The 13818-nt window shown below is 38.9% G+C and overlaps 1 protein-coding gene across 7 annotated transcripts in view; it reads right to left on the bottom strand.

The window, feature by feature from the left end:
• CDK8 (cyclin dependent kinase 8) overlaps positions 1-13818 on the bottom strand; it is a 137693-nt gene that overhangs the window by 19463 nt on the left and 104412 nt on the right. For all 7 annotated transcript variants that reach the window (XM_069080354.1, XM_069080356.1, XM_069080355.1 and 4 more), the window contains exon 5: positions 655-712. In XM_069080354.1, coding sequence (XP_068936455.1) covers positions 655-712 — 58 coding nt within the window. The remainder of the gene's footprint in view (positions 1-654; positions 713-13818) is intronic.

Here is a 13818-nt window from a genome sequence, read left to right as displayed (position 1 = left end):
TCTCAGATTATCAAGAAATATATGGAATTATTATTTAATTTCTAATTAAATAATACTATTAAAGAACATAGACCCAGAGTATAGAATACTTGTGTTATTTATTTGCTTTCAAAAAGACACCCACAGCAGTATTTTTTTAAAAGATAGACTGTTTTAGGATTTATTACTTTAAGCTATCAGGAACAAATGGCTGATTAACAGACTTTTATCAAGAAAGTGTAGCTTTTAATCCAGTCTTAGTCTCCAGAAAAACAAGTGTTATTTATATTCTATGGCCCTAGATGAATTGAACTGATGGGTCTCGGTACATGCTTTGTTCCATCACACAATACATAATGAGAGCTAATACTAATTAGTCATATAAGTAGAGGTGAATCTAGTCTCTACATTAAATAACCTGTACAGGTTATATCTAATGAAGGAATAGGTTTCTGGGGAAATATCCACTGCCTGCTTCATGAAAAGAATGCTTTGGTATTCAGTCCTATCTGGTACCTTTCATGAACGTGAAAAAATTTTCAATTTAAATAAATGTTCTTTAAAAATTATTTCCATCATATATGAATACATGCATATCATAAAAAAATTTAATATAACTCCTCTTAAAAGCTATAAAAACGTGTAGCACTGTGACTTAAGAAAGATATAACATACCAATTTTTACTCTTCCTCGCTCAGGACCTTCACCCATAACTAAAATATTAGCAGGTTTCTGTGGAAACAAAATAGTTGTATGTTTTTAAGTAGACAATATGCCAGTACAAATAAAAACCCACCTGAAATTTTCAAAATAGTAATTTACAAAACTATCAGCTGAATGTAGATCACCAAAGAAATGTTTATTTGTGGATATACGTGTATTGAGCATATTATGATTATCCAAACAAAGGCTTTCCTTTCCATAAGCAGAGTTAGGACTTTTTTGAATTTCTTAAATAGCCATTGCTTTCAATACTGTATTCCTTGTGAACCATTTAATAGGAAGCTGATAATTCAAATCAGGAAGCATTTATTAAATAGCTACCATGTGACAAAGCCCAGTGCTATATGCTGGGGAAAACAAAGATAAAAACAAAATGGTCCTTGCCCTCAAGGGGCTTACAGATTCGTGTATCATTTTCTTCTAAGTCCTTTAGTCATATAAAAATATCTTTTATGACTCATATAAGCCTTTCAAATATGACTCCATATAAAAGAGTAAAATAAGTTTCATGCAAATTTCTCCCAGGCAAACTGAAGAAAATTTTGTGGAAATAACGATTTCTGATTCTTTTTTTTAATTAAACTAGAATCTAAAAGTACAAACTAAGAAAGCCATTCAATTTTAAAATCTCATTTTAAAAATCACTGATTTAGGGGTGGCCAGGTGGCGCAGTGAGTAAGAGCACGGCCCCAGAGTCGAGAGACTTGGGATCGGTTCTGGGCTCAGATACTTAACACCCACACAAAATAACTGGCTGTGTAACCTTGAGCAAGTTACTTAACTCCAATTGCTTAGGGGAGGCCAGGTGGCACAGTGGGAGACCTGGGATCACAAAAATAACTGGTGTGTAACCTTGAGCAAGTTACTTAACCCCGATTGCTTTAAAAAAATCACTGATTTACTCCACAACTCTCTAAGAGTGGTTTTTAAAATGCTAATAATTCCCTAAAACACCAGAAAGTAGACATATTTCTTAAAATGCTTAATTTTCTCCCTAGTCTGCCCTGATAGGCTTATTCATTCAATATGGCCATAGTATGCTAAAAAAAAAAAGTACAACTATACTAGAATGCAAAAAAGGGGAGGGGAGGGGAATAATCCTAAAGATCACACTGAATATTCATTCCAATTGTGTTTACTCTAGGTATTAGAATCTCCTCCTACTCTTCTACTACACTAATAAAGCCTCTATACCACCACTGCAAAAGATTCAATACCATACAAGACGGCTAACTACCATTCCAACTATCATTCAGCTACAAAAAAATAAAGATCTGTTTTTGATATCAAAAAGACTACTGAGCTATTACTGTGTCTGCCATAAAGCTCCAGAGGTTAAAAATTCATAGAATCATAAAACTTTAGGGATGGAAAGGACAAGAGAAAATTTATTTTAAATACCTAATTTTAGAAATGAAGTGACTGAGACTAAATAATTGCCCTCGGGAAACATAACAAATTAAAAATAAAACTATGATTAAAACCTGATTTTTAGTCTGGTGCCCCTTCTATAACATGTTTGAAAAAAAATACTAAATAGGGGCAGCCAGGTTGCTCAGTGACTAAGAGCTCTGGCCCCAGAGTCGGGAGACCTGGCATTGAATCCGGGCTCAGACACTTAGCACCACACCCAGAAAAACTGGCCATGTAACCTTGAGCAAGTTACTTAACCCCAATTGCTTTAAAAAAAAAAAATACTAAGTAACAAAGATTTTTATATTAGTGAATACTAATGTGCTCATTTTTAATTTGTATTTTCTTCTGGAAAATGATACCAGAACTTAGCCAGTTTCTCAAATGCTATAAATGCATACACTTCTGTGATTGGGTTCAATAATTACCCTTTTAACTTTTAATAAGTATTCTTAACATTCCCCCTAAGGTTCATCCATATGTGACCCTAAACATCCAAAATTGCATATATATATACACTTCAGTTTATTGTAGTCAGTTGGTTCACCAAGGAGCCAGCATTTCATGAAAAGGAGTAAGATCATGATGTCATAGATGGAGAAGCAGAAGTTACCTCATCTAGTCCAACTCCCTAATTTTAGAGATGAAACAAGAGAAGTTATATCACCCTGAAAATATCTAATCTTGGAAGCTAAGTAAGCTTAGGTCCATAGTTAGGCCACTTGGATGGTAGATCACTTAGTAGTAGATACTGTAAATTCTGAGAGGCCGTAAGACCTAATGGATAAAGTGTTCAACTGCGAGACATAGGCATGAAGACCTAGGTTCAAATCTAATTTTAACTTTTATTAACTGGGTCACTTCACAAAAAGCAGAGCCCAATTTTTTTCATTTGAAAGAATGGTTGGACTAAGTACTTAGAAGGTCCCTTCTTCCAGCTTTGAATCTTTGCTCTAATGATCCTATAAACGACATACTACACACTACTTTAGAGTAGAACAAGCCAATTCCATCCAGCTCAATAAACATTTACTACGTGTTTTGGGTTCAAGACAATAAAAGTGACAGTCTCTATGGTCTGAAGGAATTTACCATATAAAAGATGGAAATGGCATGCACACAAATAAGTACAAGATAAAGAAGTGATGTGACAAAAGAAGAGATCAAGATGAAATAATCTAGGAAAATTCAAGCAGAACTTATGGTTGAAGAGAAATCAAGAGAAAGGTTTATGGAGAAGTTGGCACTTTAGTTGAGAGCTAAAAGAAAATAAGGCATTCAAAAGTCATACATCCAGTCCATCTCTCTCCATAAGAACATCTTGGGATACTTTAAACATTTTTTTTCTATTTTACATAAAATACACCTACAAATATCCCCTGCTTAAATTTGTTATTAAAAAAGAAAGAAAAAGAAAAGATTAGTCTGGCATGAGCTGGTTTTCTTTGCTTGTTTCTTTTTTACCAGTTATCCTAGGTCTTTGTGATCAAAGCTCCTCCTCCTCCTTCTCCTTCTTGTAGAACTAAACTCTTTAATATATATCATAGAATAACCACCAATCATTTTCTTATCCATGTCACATTTCTAAATCTACACCCAAAGTTCTTTCTAGGAAAGAAGATCATCTCTGCCCACCTTACTTGACAGTGGACATGATTCCTCCTCTGATCATCCCCCAAGAGCCTACTGGTGTGGGCACTCCTATTTACCCAGAGAGCTGCTAGGACTGCCCCCATCACCCATCTGAATTTCACCAATTGCACTGGCTTATTTATTAATGTAGTGTGGAAAACCCAAGCTAAAGCCTGGTGCACCTTCAGGTTGGGGGGAGAAGACTCCCTAAAGGGTAGGATCTATTTGCACATGAAGTAGAGAGGTTATAAGAAGGGGGCATAAATCCAGTCGACTAAATTCATCTGTGAAAAATTTTCCCCCTTTACTTGTTTGTTGTTTAGTAATATCAGGGAGCTGCTGATAAAGGAAAATCATCTTTATAAATCCAAGTATGCATAACTTCCCAATTCAGTCACCTAAGAGACAATGGGTAATCTCCATCTGGGCTCTCTAATTGGTTCACCTGACTTATGAGAGCAAATCCTTTGAAGCTCTCCACCCAATGGAACTCTGAAGCTGACAATTAGCCCTTGTGCTAACGATTCATTAACTTGATGCTTAAATTTCTCTTACAAAAACCCTAATTTATTGAGGTGGTAAAAGCCAATCCACTCTGAGGCCTCCATTAAAAGGCCCAAGGATGTTGACAGTATCAGAGAGAAGGGGACACATTCTAGAGATGTTACAGAAGTGAAACTGACAGGTCTTGGTAACAGCTTGGATGTGGAGGGAGGGGAGATGAGAAATAGTGGGAAGTCCAGGATGCCTCCTTGGGTGTAAGCCTAGGGGACTAGGAGGGCGGTGGTGCCTTCAACAGCAATAGGGAAGTTTGGAAGAGGGAAGGGTTTGAAATGTAAAACCGTATGAAGACTACATGTGCCTGGGTTATAAATCAGTGAATTTGGTATATTTTGCTCATGATGCTTTTGTTTTCAACCTAAAAGTTCGGTGGTATGTTTCTTTCTAGCAGCCTAGGTATCCTCTAACACATTAATAGCATTTGTTTTCAACTAAGAGTTTGGTTCTTATCAAATTAAAAAACAAACAAAAAGCCTGAGGAAATAAAAGTTGTTGAAAAGAAAAGTAACTTTACAAAGAGTGGCAATGTGGTATAATACAAAGGACACTAGATGTGAAGTCAAGAGGATGAGGGTTCAAATCCTAGCTGTTTCCTTTTGTGACCTTGGGAAAGCTACCTCAGCTCTTTGAACCTCAGCTTCCCCAACTGTAAAAGACATTCAACTTAAAAAAGTCAGAATATGTAGAATGTCATAATCAATATTCCCTCTCATTTTTGGTAATTATGAAGAGATGAACAGCTCAATGAGCCAACAACTATGTCTGCTATATAGAAAGCAAACTGGAAAGAAAGTTAGGCTCAACATATCCCCTCTAAGTTTTCTGTAACATGAACAGATGGGTAAATTCAATGGTCGGTCCAACAACTATGTTAGCTGCTATATACAAAGCAAACCGGAAAGACTGAAGGCTGTCCAGCTCCTCTGATCATACCCGCCATTCCCAAAAGGGAAAGGTGGTGTGGGAGGGAAGGTAGGAATAGTTTTACTCTTGTCTTTGTATTCCCACTGTCTAGCCTAGTACAGTGCCTTGCACAAAGTTGACAATTAATAAATGTTTATTAAATTGAGCATAGGAACCCATCCGGGACTGGTCTACCTACCAGAGAATATATTAAGGCCTGAGATTAATTACCACCAGAATCAATAGCAAGCATTTATTGGGCTGCTTGTCCCTCTCAGAATCACCTTATATCTATTTTGTGTATACTTATATATGTATAAATTATTTCCCCTAAGTATATGGTAAGCTTTCTGGATTGCTGGGATTGTTTTCATTTTGTCTTAATATATACATATTAAATGTCTATATCCAAGGCACAATGTTAGGCTAGGCAATAGGAATACAAATCCCTACCTTGACCCCTCTTCCCTTCACTCCACCTTCACCTTTTTTTTTTAAAGCAATCGGGGTTAAGTAACTTGCTCAAGGTTACACGGCCAGTTATTATTTCTGGGTGTGGTGCTGAGTATTTGAGCCCAGATTTGATCCAGGTCATCCCGACACTGGAGCCGGTACTCTTACTTGCCGAGCCACCTGGCTGCCCCTAAGCAATTGGGGTTAAGTAACTTGCTCAAGGTTACACGGCCAGGTGTTTCTGGGTGGGTGCTAAGTGTCTGAGCCCGGGATTCGATCTCCAGGTCTTCTCAACACTGGAGCAGGTGCTCTTACTCGCTGTGCTACCTGGCCGCCCCTCTACCTTCACCTTTTGGGAGCAGAGAGTATAATCAGAGGAGTTTGGCAGTCAACAGAGTTGACCTTTCCCTCCAAACTATTCACTAAACTGTTTGATTCAGGCTTTCCAGTTTGCTTTGTATATAGCAAGCACAGTTGTTGGCTCATTGAACTTATTTGTTCTCATTTCTGAAAATCAGAAAGAATATTATGGGTTTTAATAGGACAAAACTAAATATGAATGATTTCATAGAATTACAGGGTTTCAAAATTGAAGCAGATCTCAGTGGCCATTTTATCTTACCTATACCTGAAAAACAATCCCCACTATAACTGATGAGTGGTCATTCAGCCTCTGCACAAAGGACTCCATTGAAAGGGAACACATTACCTCCTGAGGCATTCCATTACACTTTTAATTATTAAGAAGCTTTCTCATACATCAATAATAAATTTGTATCTTTGCAATTTCCATCTGAGTGGACCTGAGTCTTTTCCCAATAGTCTTCTAACTGATCCTCGTACAGCACTACTCTCCTCTTGATAATCTCTAGCTCACCAATATTTTCCTAAAAATGTGATGCCCAGAAATGAATAAGCTATTCTAGATGTGATCTTGCTAAAAAAAATAACCTGCCAACAGGATTATCATCACTTATTCATGGAAGTTATGACTCTCAGTGTACCTCAAGATGGCACTAACTTATCTGGCTGTCACATCATGCTGACTTAATATAACACTGAACTTGTAGTCCACTAATATCTATCTCAAGATATTTTATAAAGTGTTATTGAGCCATAATGGACACATCTTGACTTCTGAAGTTGCTTTTTTGAAGTCAAATGTAAGACTTTATCCTTAATAAATTTCATCTCTTTCAACTAGTTGGAAAGTTCTAGATAAGGTCATTTAAAATCCTGTGTCTATAATTCAGTGTTAGTTATGCTACCCAACTTTGTGTCATTTGCACATTTGATAAAGATGTAATCCTTGCTTTATCCAAGTCACTGATAAAAATATTAAACAGGACAGGGTCAAACACAATCCCCAAAACACTTCCTTGGAAATGACTTCCAACCAGATATTGATTAACGACTACCCCCAGTCTGACCATTCATTAATTCCAAATCTCTTAACTGCCAAAGCTAATGGCCTTTTCTCAATTGTCATTTTTCTTAAACTCTCTGAAACCTTTGAAACTGCTGATCACCCTCTTCTAGACATACTCTTCTCTCTAGGTTTTCAGGACATTATTCTCCCCTGATTCTCCTTCTACCTGACTTTTTCTTAAGTCTTCTTTGCTAGATCATGCCAGCTAACCATGGATGTCCCCACAGAACTCTCCTGGGCCCTCTTTTCTTTCCATCTATACTATACCACTTAGTGATTTCATCAGTTCCAAATGATTCAATCATCATCTCTATGCTGATGATTATCAGTCCTCCTTATCCAGTCCTAACCTCCATCCTGACCTCCAGTCTTACATTTCCAACTGCCTATTAGATGCCTCAAACTGAATATCCCATAGATAGTTTAAACACAACATTTCGCCCAGACTCATGCCCTAGGTGTTATCCTTAACTCCTCACTTTCTTAACCCACCCTATCTGATCTATTGCCAAGGCCTGTGTGATTTTACCTTTGAAACATCTCTCAAATACAACCCCCTCTCTGACACTGGAATCTGCAATAGCCTGCTGATTGTTTTCAAGTCATTAGTCTCTCTCTACTACAAATCACCCTCTAATCAGCTGTTAAAAGTGATCTTTCTGAAGCCCAGGGCTGACCATGTCAACTCCCCATCCCCCACCTCAATAAACTCGAGTGGCTCCCTATTACCTCCAGAATCAAATATAAACACCTGTTTGACATTCAAAGCCCTTTATATACCTCAACTTTATATACATCAACCTTTCCAGACTTTTTATACTTTATTCCCTCAAATACATATTCTTCAGTACCAATCTAAGTTCAGAGATGATCATCACCAGAGAGGATCGACCATTAATTTATTTTTTTGGACCATTGAAATTCAATAAAGCAGATGGAGGAGAGTTGCAATCTGAATGAGCAGAGTAAGCATCCACAGGCACGCATTCATACATCCTTTAAGTACTAAAGAAGGGAGTAACTTTGTAGGTAACTCAGTAAGTACTCCAAATTTCATGGGAAACTGAATTAAGTGCTTTGGTTAAAAGTCTTTTCTAAATTTTCATTTTACCAATTTTATAATTCACAGGTCATCCTGGGGATTAGTGACTTAACTTAAATGATAGCAATCATTCAGTGGTATTAGAAATTTATTAAACTTAAAAGTTTTGCTTTATTCTTTTTTTGCTTTTTTTTTGGAGGGCAATTGGGATTAAGCAACTTGCCCAAGGTCACACGGCTAGTAAGTGTTAAGTGTCTGAGGCCGGATTTGAACTCAGGTCCTCCTGACTCCAGGGCCAGTGCTCTATTCACTGTGCCACCTAGCCGCCCCTGCTTTATTCTTTAAAAAAAAAAGAAAAAATACTATTTTTGCAACAATCTTACCTCAACATGAGCTTTGTGATAAGTAAATGTTTAAAGTGTTAAAACAAATACATAATGTAATGTCTTTTTTGATAAATAGAAGACAAAGAAATCTTTGTTACTTTAAAAAGGCTAAATATCCTAAAGGTACTTTCAGAAATCCATAGCAAGTTTCATGTTCTGTAGAGTCAGTAAGGTTGAGTTCCTTTAGAGATGTTTATTTAAGAATAATGTTGTCACAAGATGGCGGAAGAAGCACGACCTTCCCACGGTTCCGGCTTCCACCCTCCCCAATCCATGTAAAAAGGGGACTCTAAACAAACTTTGGAGCTGCAGAACCCACAAAATGACACAGAGAAACTAACCTCCCACTGAGGACAGCCCGGCAGGCCGGCAGGAATCAGCCAGCACAGCGCTCTGGGGGCCAAGCCCAGCCCCACGCCAAGGCTTTAGCCCCAGGGCGGGCCTGACCAGCCGCCTGCCAGAGGGACTCCAGATCAGCAGCAGCAGTGGCCATTTCCAGATTTATCAATACATAGATGCAAAGGACAAGGTGAGAGGCCAGTGCAGTCTGGACTTTGGGACCCAGGAAGTGGGAGTGCTTGGCTTTTACACCCAGAGCGAGAAACTGCTGAGACGCCAGCACAGCCTGCCAGCGCCATGTGGCGGCTTCAGCTCCTGGCCTACAGAGTGTAGGGGGACCAAGCACCAGTCTGAGGGGTCATCACTCTTGCTTTAACCTGCTTGGATCTAGATTGCAGTCTAGGGTGGAGGTCCTGGGGGGGGGGGGTGTCCAGCTTGCCAGAGCGTGTGGAAACCTCAGAGAGGGCACCTATCTAATACCTCCGGCAGCTGAGAAAACCCCAGCGTTTGGGACGAAAACTCCCCTGTCTGGTGGCAGAGTCCTACTGTGGCAAAAAGCCCAAAAGTCAAATCATTGAGTGGCAAAATAAGCAGGCAAAGGAAACAAAGCAGACAGAAGATTCCAACGTTACACTCCTATTTTGGGAATAAGAAGGAGCAAGGCATGGAACAGGAGGAAAACAGTGAAGTCAGAACTCCTGCACCAAAAGCTTCAAAGGAAAATACAAGCTGGTTACAGGCCATAGAGGACCTTAAGAAGCAGATTAAGAGAAGTGGAGGAAAAATTGGGAAGAGAAATGAGAACAATGCAAGAAAATTATGAAATAAGAGTCAACAGCCTGACTGAAGAAAATAATACCTTAAAAAACAGACTGACTCAAATGGCAAAGGAGGCTCAAAAAGGCAACGAGGAGAAAAATGCCTTAAAAAGTCGAATTTGCCAGATGGAAAAAGAATCTCAAAAGCTCACTGAGGAGAATCATTGCTTCAGAATTAGATCGGAGCAAATGGAAGCTAATGACTTTATGAGAAATCAAGATGCTGTTAAACAGATCCAAACAAATGAAAGAATAGAAGGCAATGTGAAATATCTCATGGGAAAAATCACTGACCTGGAAAATAGATCCAGGAGAGATAATTTAAAAATTATTGGACTGCCTGAGAGCCATGACCAAAGTAAGAACCTGGAAAGCATCCTCCAGGAAGTTCTCAAAGAAAACTGCCCTGATGTTTTAGAACCAGAGGGCAAAATAGAGGTTGAAAGAATCCACTGATCACCTCCTGAAAAAGATCCCAAAAAGAAAACTCCTAGGAATATTATAGCCAGGTTCCAGCATTCCCAGATTAAGGAGAGAATATTACAAGCAGCCAAGAAGAAACAATTTGAATATTGTGGAAACACAATCAGGATAACCCAGGATCTGGCAGCTTCTACACTGAGGGATCGAAGGGCCTGGAAAGTGATATTCCGGAGGTCAAGGGAGCTGGGATTAAAACCCAGAGTCACCTACCCAGCAAAACTGAGTATCATGTTTCAGGGGAAAATATGGTCATTCAATGGAATAGAGGACTTTCAAGCATTCTTGCTGAAAAAACCAGAGTTGAATAGAAAATTTGACATTCAGATACAAGAAGCAAGAGAAGCATGAGAAGGTAAACAGGGAAAAGAAATCAATCGGGGTTGAGTGGCTTGCTTGGGGTTGCACGGCCAGTTGTTGTTTCTCGGTGTGGTGCTGAGTGTCTGGGCCCAGATTTGATCCGGGTCGTCCCGGCACTGGGGCCGGTGCTCTTCCTTGCTGAGCCACCTGGCCAAAGTTGAACTATTAACATTCCTACATGGAAAAACAATAATTGTAACTTATGAAACTTTTCTCAGTAGTTGAAGGGATTAGAAATATATATATGTGTGTGTATATGTATATGTGTATATATATGTGTATGTGTATATATATGTCTTTATATGAGGGTATGCGGGCATATGAATACATGTGAATGTGTGTATATATGTTTACAGGTATACATAGATTGAGGGCATGGGACCAATTTAACAGGAAGGGATGATACTTAAAAGGTGAAATTAAGAGGTGAGAGGAATATAATGAGAGGAGATGGGGAGAGACAGAGTGGGGCAACTATCTCATACAGAAAAGGCAAGGGAAAATGGTTAAAATGGAGGGGAAGAATAGGAAGGCAAAAGGGAATGGGTCAACCTTATTCCTATTGAATCTGGCTTGAGGAGGGAGGGAAATACACACTAAATAGGGGATCTCACCCTCCAGGAGAATAGGGGGGAAAGGGGATGTGAGGAGGGATGATGGAAGGGAGGGCAGGCTTGGGGGGAGGGAAGTTTGAAGCACCCACTTTTGAAAAGAGACAGGATCAAAGTAGAGAATAGAACAAGTGGGAGGTGGGATAGGAGGGAGGGAAATATAGTCAGTCTTTTACAATACATCTACTATGTTATTGTTTTGCATTAGCCGCACATGTACAACCTATACTGAACTGCTTGTCTCCCCAGTGGGGGTGGGTGGCAGGGGGGGAAGGGAATGAATCTGGAATTGAAAGTTTTAAAATCAAATATTCAAACATATATATATATATATATATATAAAAAGAAAAAAATAATTTGTTATAGGAGATTGTTCTCTGGGTAGGAAAGGGTAGAAGGAAATATCTGGAAATCAAAATACTGTGAAAACAAAAGCCATCAATAAAATTCTTTTCAAAAATTAGAATTGAGAGTGAGAAGGGGGAAAAGTGCTGTGAATGAAGTACTGGCCCTGGAGTCAGGAGGACCTGAATTCAGATCCGGCCTCAGACACTTAACACTTACTAGCCGTGTGACCTTAAGCAAGTCATGTAACCCAACTGCCCTCCAAAAAGAAAAAAAAAGTGAAGCCAGATTAGGGATGATGGCCTGGGAGAGTACTGAGGAACAGAAGGAATAAAGATTATGACAAAGATGAAGGTTTAGAAAGAGTAAGGCATAGAGAGAGATAGAAAGGTAGTAGAAAATGAAAAATTAATGAAGGTCTCAGAACAGTTAACAAAACATACCTTCTTATTCACAACAAAAAGTTAAGGGAATACTAAAACACAAAATGAAATACACTCAGTCATGTGCTTCTATCTGTTTTTCTATTTTTAGATGTTTTTCTTTGTCATAAGGGAACATTTAGTCTAGGAGTTTGAAACAACTGTCATGCAAAGAAAAAAAGATTTAATTATCAAAAATTGCTCTCTTTTTTACATGGGTTAGAGACATGGAATAATTTGATCATAATACAAATATTTCTTATGGGATCACAATCGGAGCTTTACAAAATTATGGACAAACTAGATGCATCTTATATAATTTGACCTTTCTACAGATGATCATATCAGAAATTCTAAGCACCATAAAATACTTATTACTTGTCAACTGACTACTGGCAGTAAATTCTACTATTCATTACTATATCCTATCAAAAAAGATGACATAACTTAAAATATGAGATGGTAATGCATTTTTTCTCCAAATACATCACCATGTTATTCCCCCAGGGTAAATCAGTGCTCTTAAATAGAATTGTACTGATGACGAAATTTTAAAAATGTAATAAATATTGTTCTATGGACTCCTAGGATCTTGTTTCAAATACTTTTTCTTTTATACTCATCTCTATTTTTCACTAATTAACTCCGTGGCCCATCCCCAGGAAGATATGCCACTTTTCTATCATATTAACACTGTTACTTATTCCCTTTTGCATTTAAATATGCACAAAACTTCTTCAGAAACAAAAGCAAGGGGAAAAAAATCCTTCCCTTGATCCTGCTATTCCTTTTAAATAATATCCTGTTGAGGGAATGGAGGCAATGTCAAGATGGTAGAGTAGAAACAGGACTTCCCCCGGGCTCAGGCTTTCACTTCCCCCAATTCATGTAAAAGGGGACTCTGAAAAAGCTCTGGAGCTATAGAACCCACAAAATGACACAGAGAAGCTAAACTCCCACTGAGGACAGCTCAGCAGGCCGGCCTGAGGTTTTAGCCCCAGGGCGGGCCTGACCAACCACCAGCTGGAAGAATTCCAGATCACTAGCAGCTGTGGCGGTTCCCAGAATTATCAACACATAGATGCTAAGGACACAGTGAGAGGTCGGTGCAGTGTGGACTTTGGGATCCAGTAGTTGGGAGTGCGGTCAGCCTTTGCCCCTGACTGAAGAAGCCACTGAGATGCCCCAGCCATGCAGCCGCCTCCACGTGGCAGCTTCAGCTCCTGGCCTGTAGAGTGTAGGGGAACCAAGCCACCAGTCTGAGGGTTAATCTCTCTTGCTTTAACCTGCTTGGATCTGGATTGCTACCTAGGGTGGAGTTCCTGGGGTGTGCGACCAGCTGGCCAGAGCATGTGGAGGCATTAGAGAGGGCACCCAACTAATACTTCACCAGCTGAGAAAACCCCAGCATTTGGGATGAAGCTCCACTGTGGCAAAAAGCCCAAGGGTCAAGTGATTGAGTGGTGACATGAACAGGCAAAGAAAGCAAGATAAACAGAGCAACCCAACTTTATACTCCTATTTTGGTGACAAAGGTTCAAAGAATGGAACAGGAGGAAGACAGTGAAATCAGAACTCCTGCACCAAAAGCTTCAAAGAAAAAATATGAGCTGGTTACAGGCAACAGAGGACCTTAAGAAGCAAATAAGAGAAGTGGAGGAAAAACTGGGAAGAGAAATGAGAACGATGAAAAAAATTATAAAATGAGAGTCAACAGCCTGACTGAGGAAAATAACACCTTAAAAAATAGACTAACTCAAATGGCAAAAGAGGCTCAAAAAGGCAATGAAGAGAACAATGCCTTAAAAAATCTAATTTGCCAGATGGAAAAGAATCTCAAAAGCTCACTGAAGAGAATCATTCCTTCAGAATTAGATTGGAGCTAATGGAAGCTAGTGAGAAATCAAGATACTATTAAACT

This window comes from Petaurus breviceps, unplaced genomic scaffold (assembly GCF_028583685.1).
Source record: "Petaurus breviceps papuanus isolate PSGF00001 unplaced genomic scaffold, PetGlider_PUasm1.0 91133, whole genome shotgun sequence".
Classification (NCBI taxonomy): Eukaryota; Metazoa; Chordata; class Mammalia; order Diprotodontia; family Petauridae; genus Petaurus; species Petaurus breviceps.
The sequence above is the reverse complement of the archived record's forward strand: the minus strand, read 5'-3'. Positions and strand labels throughout refer to the sequence as shown.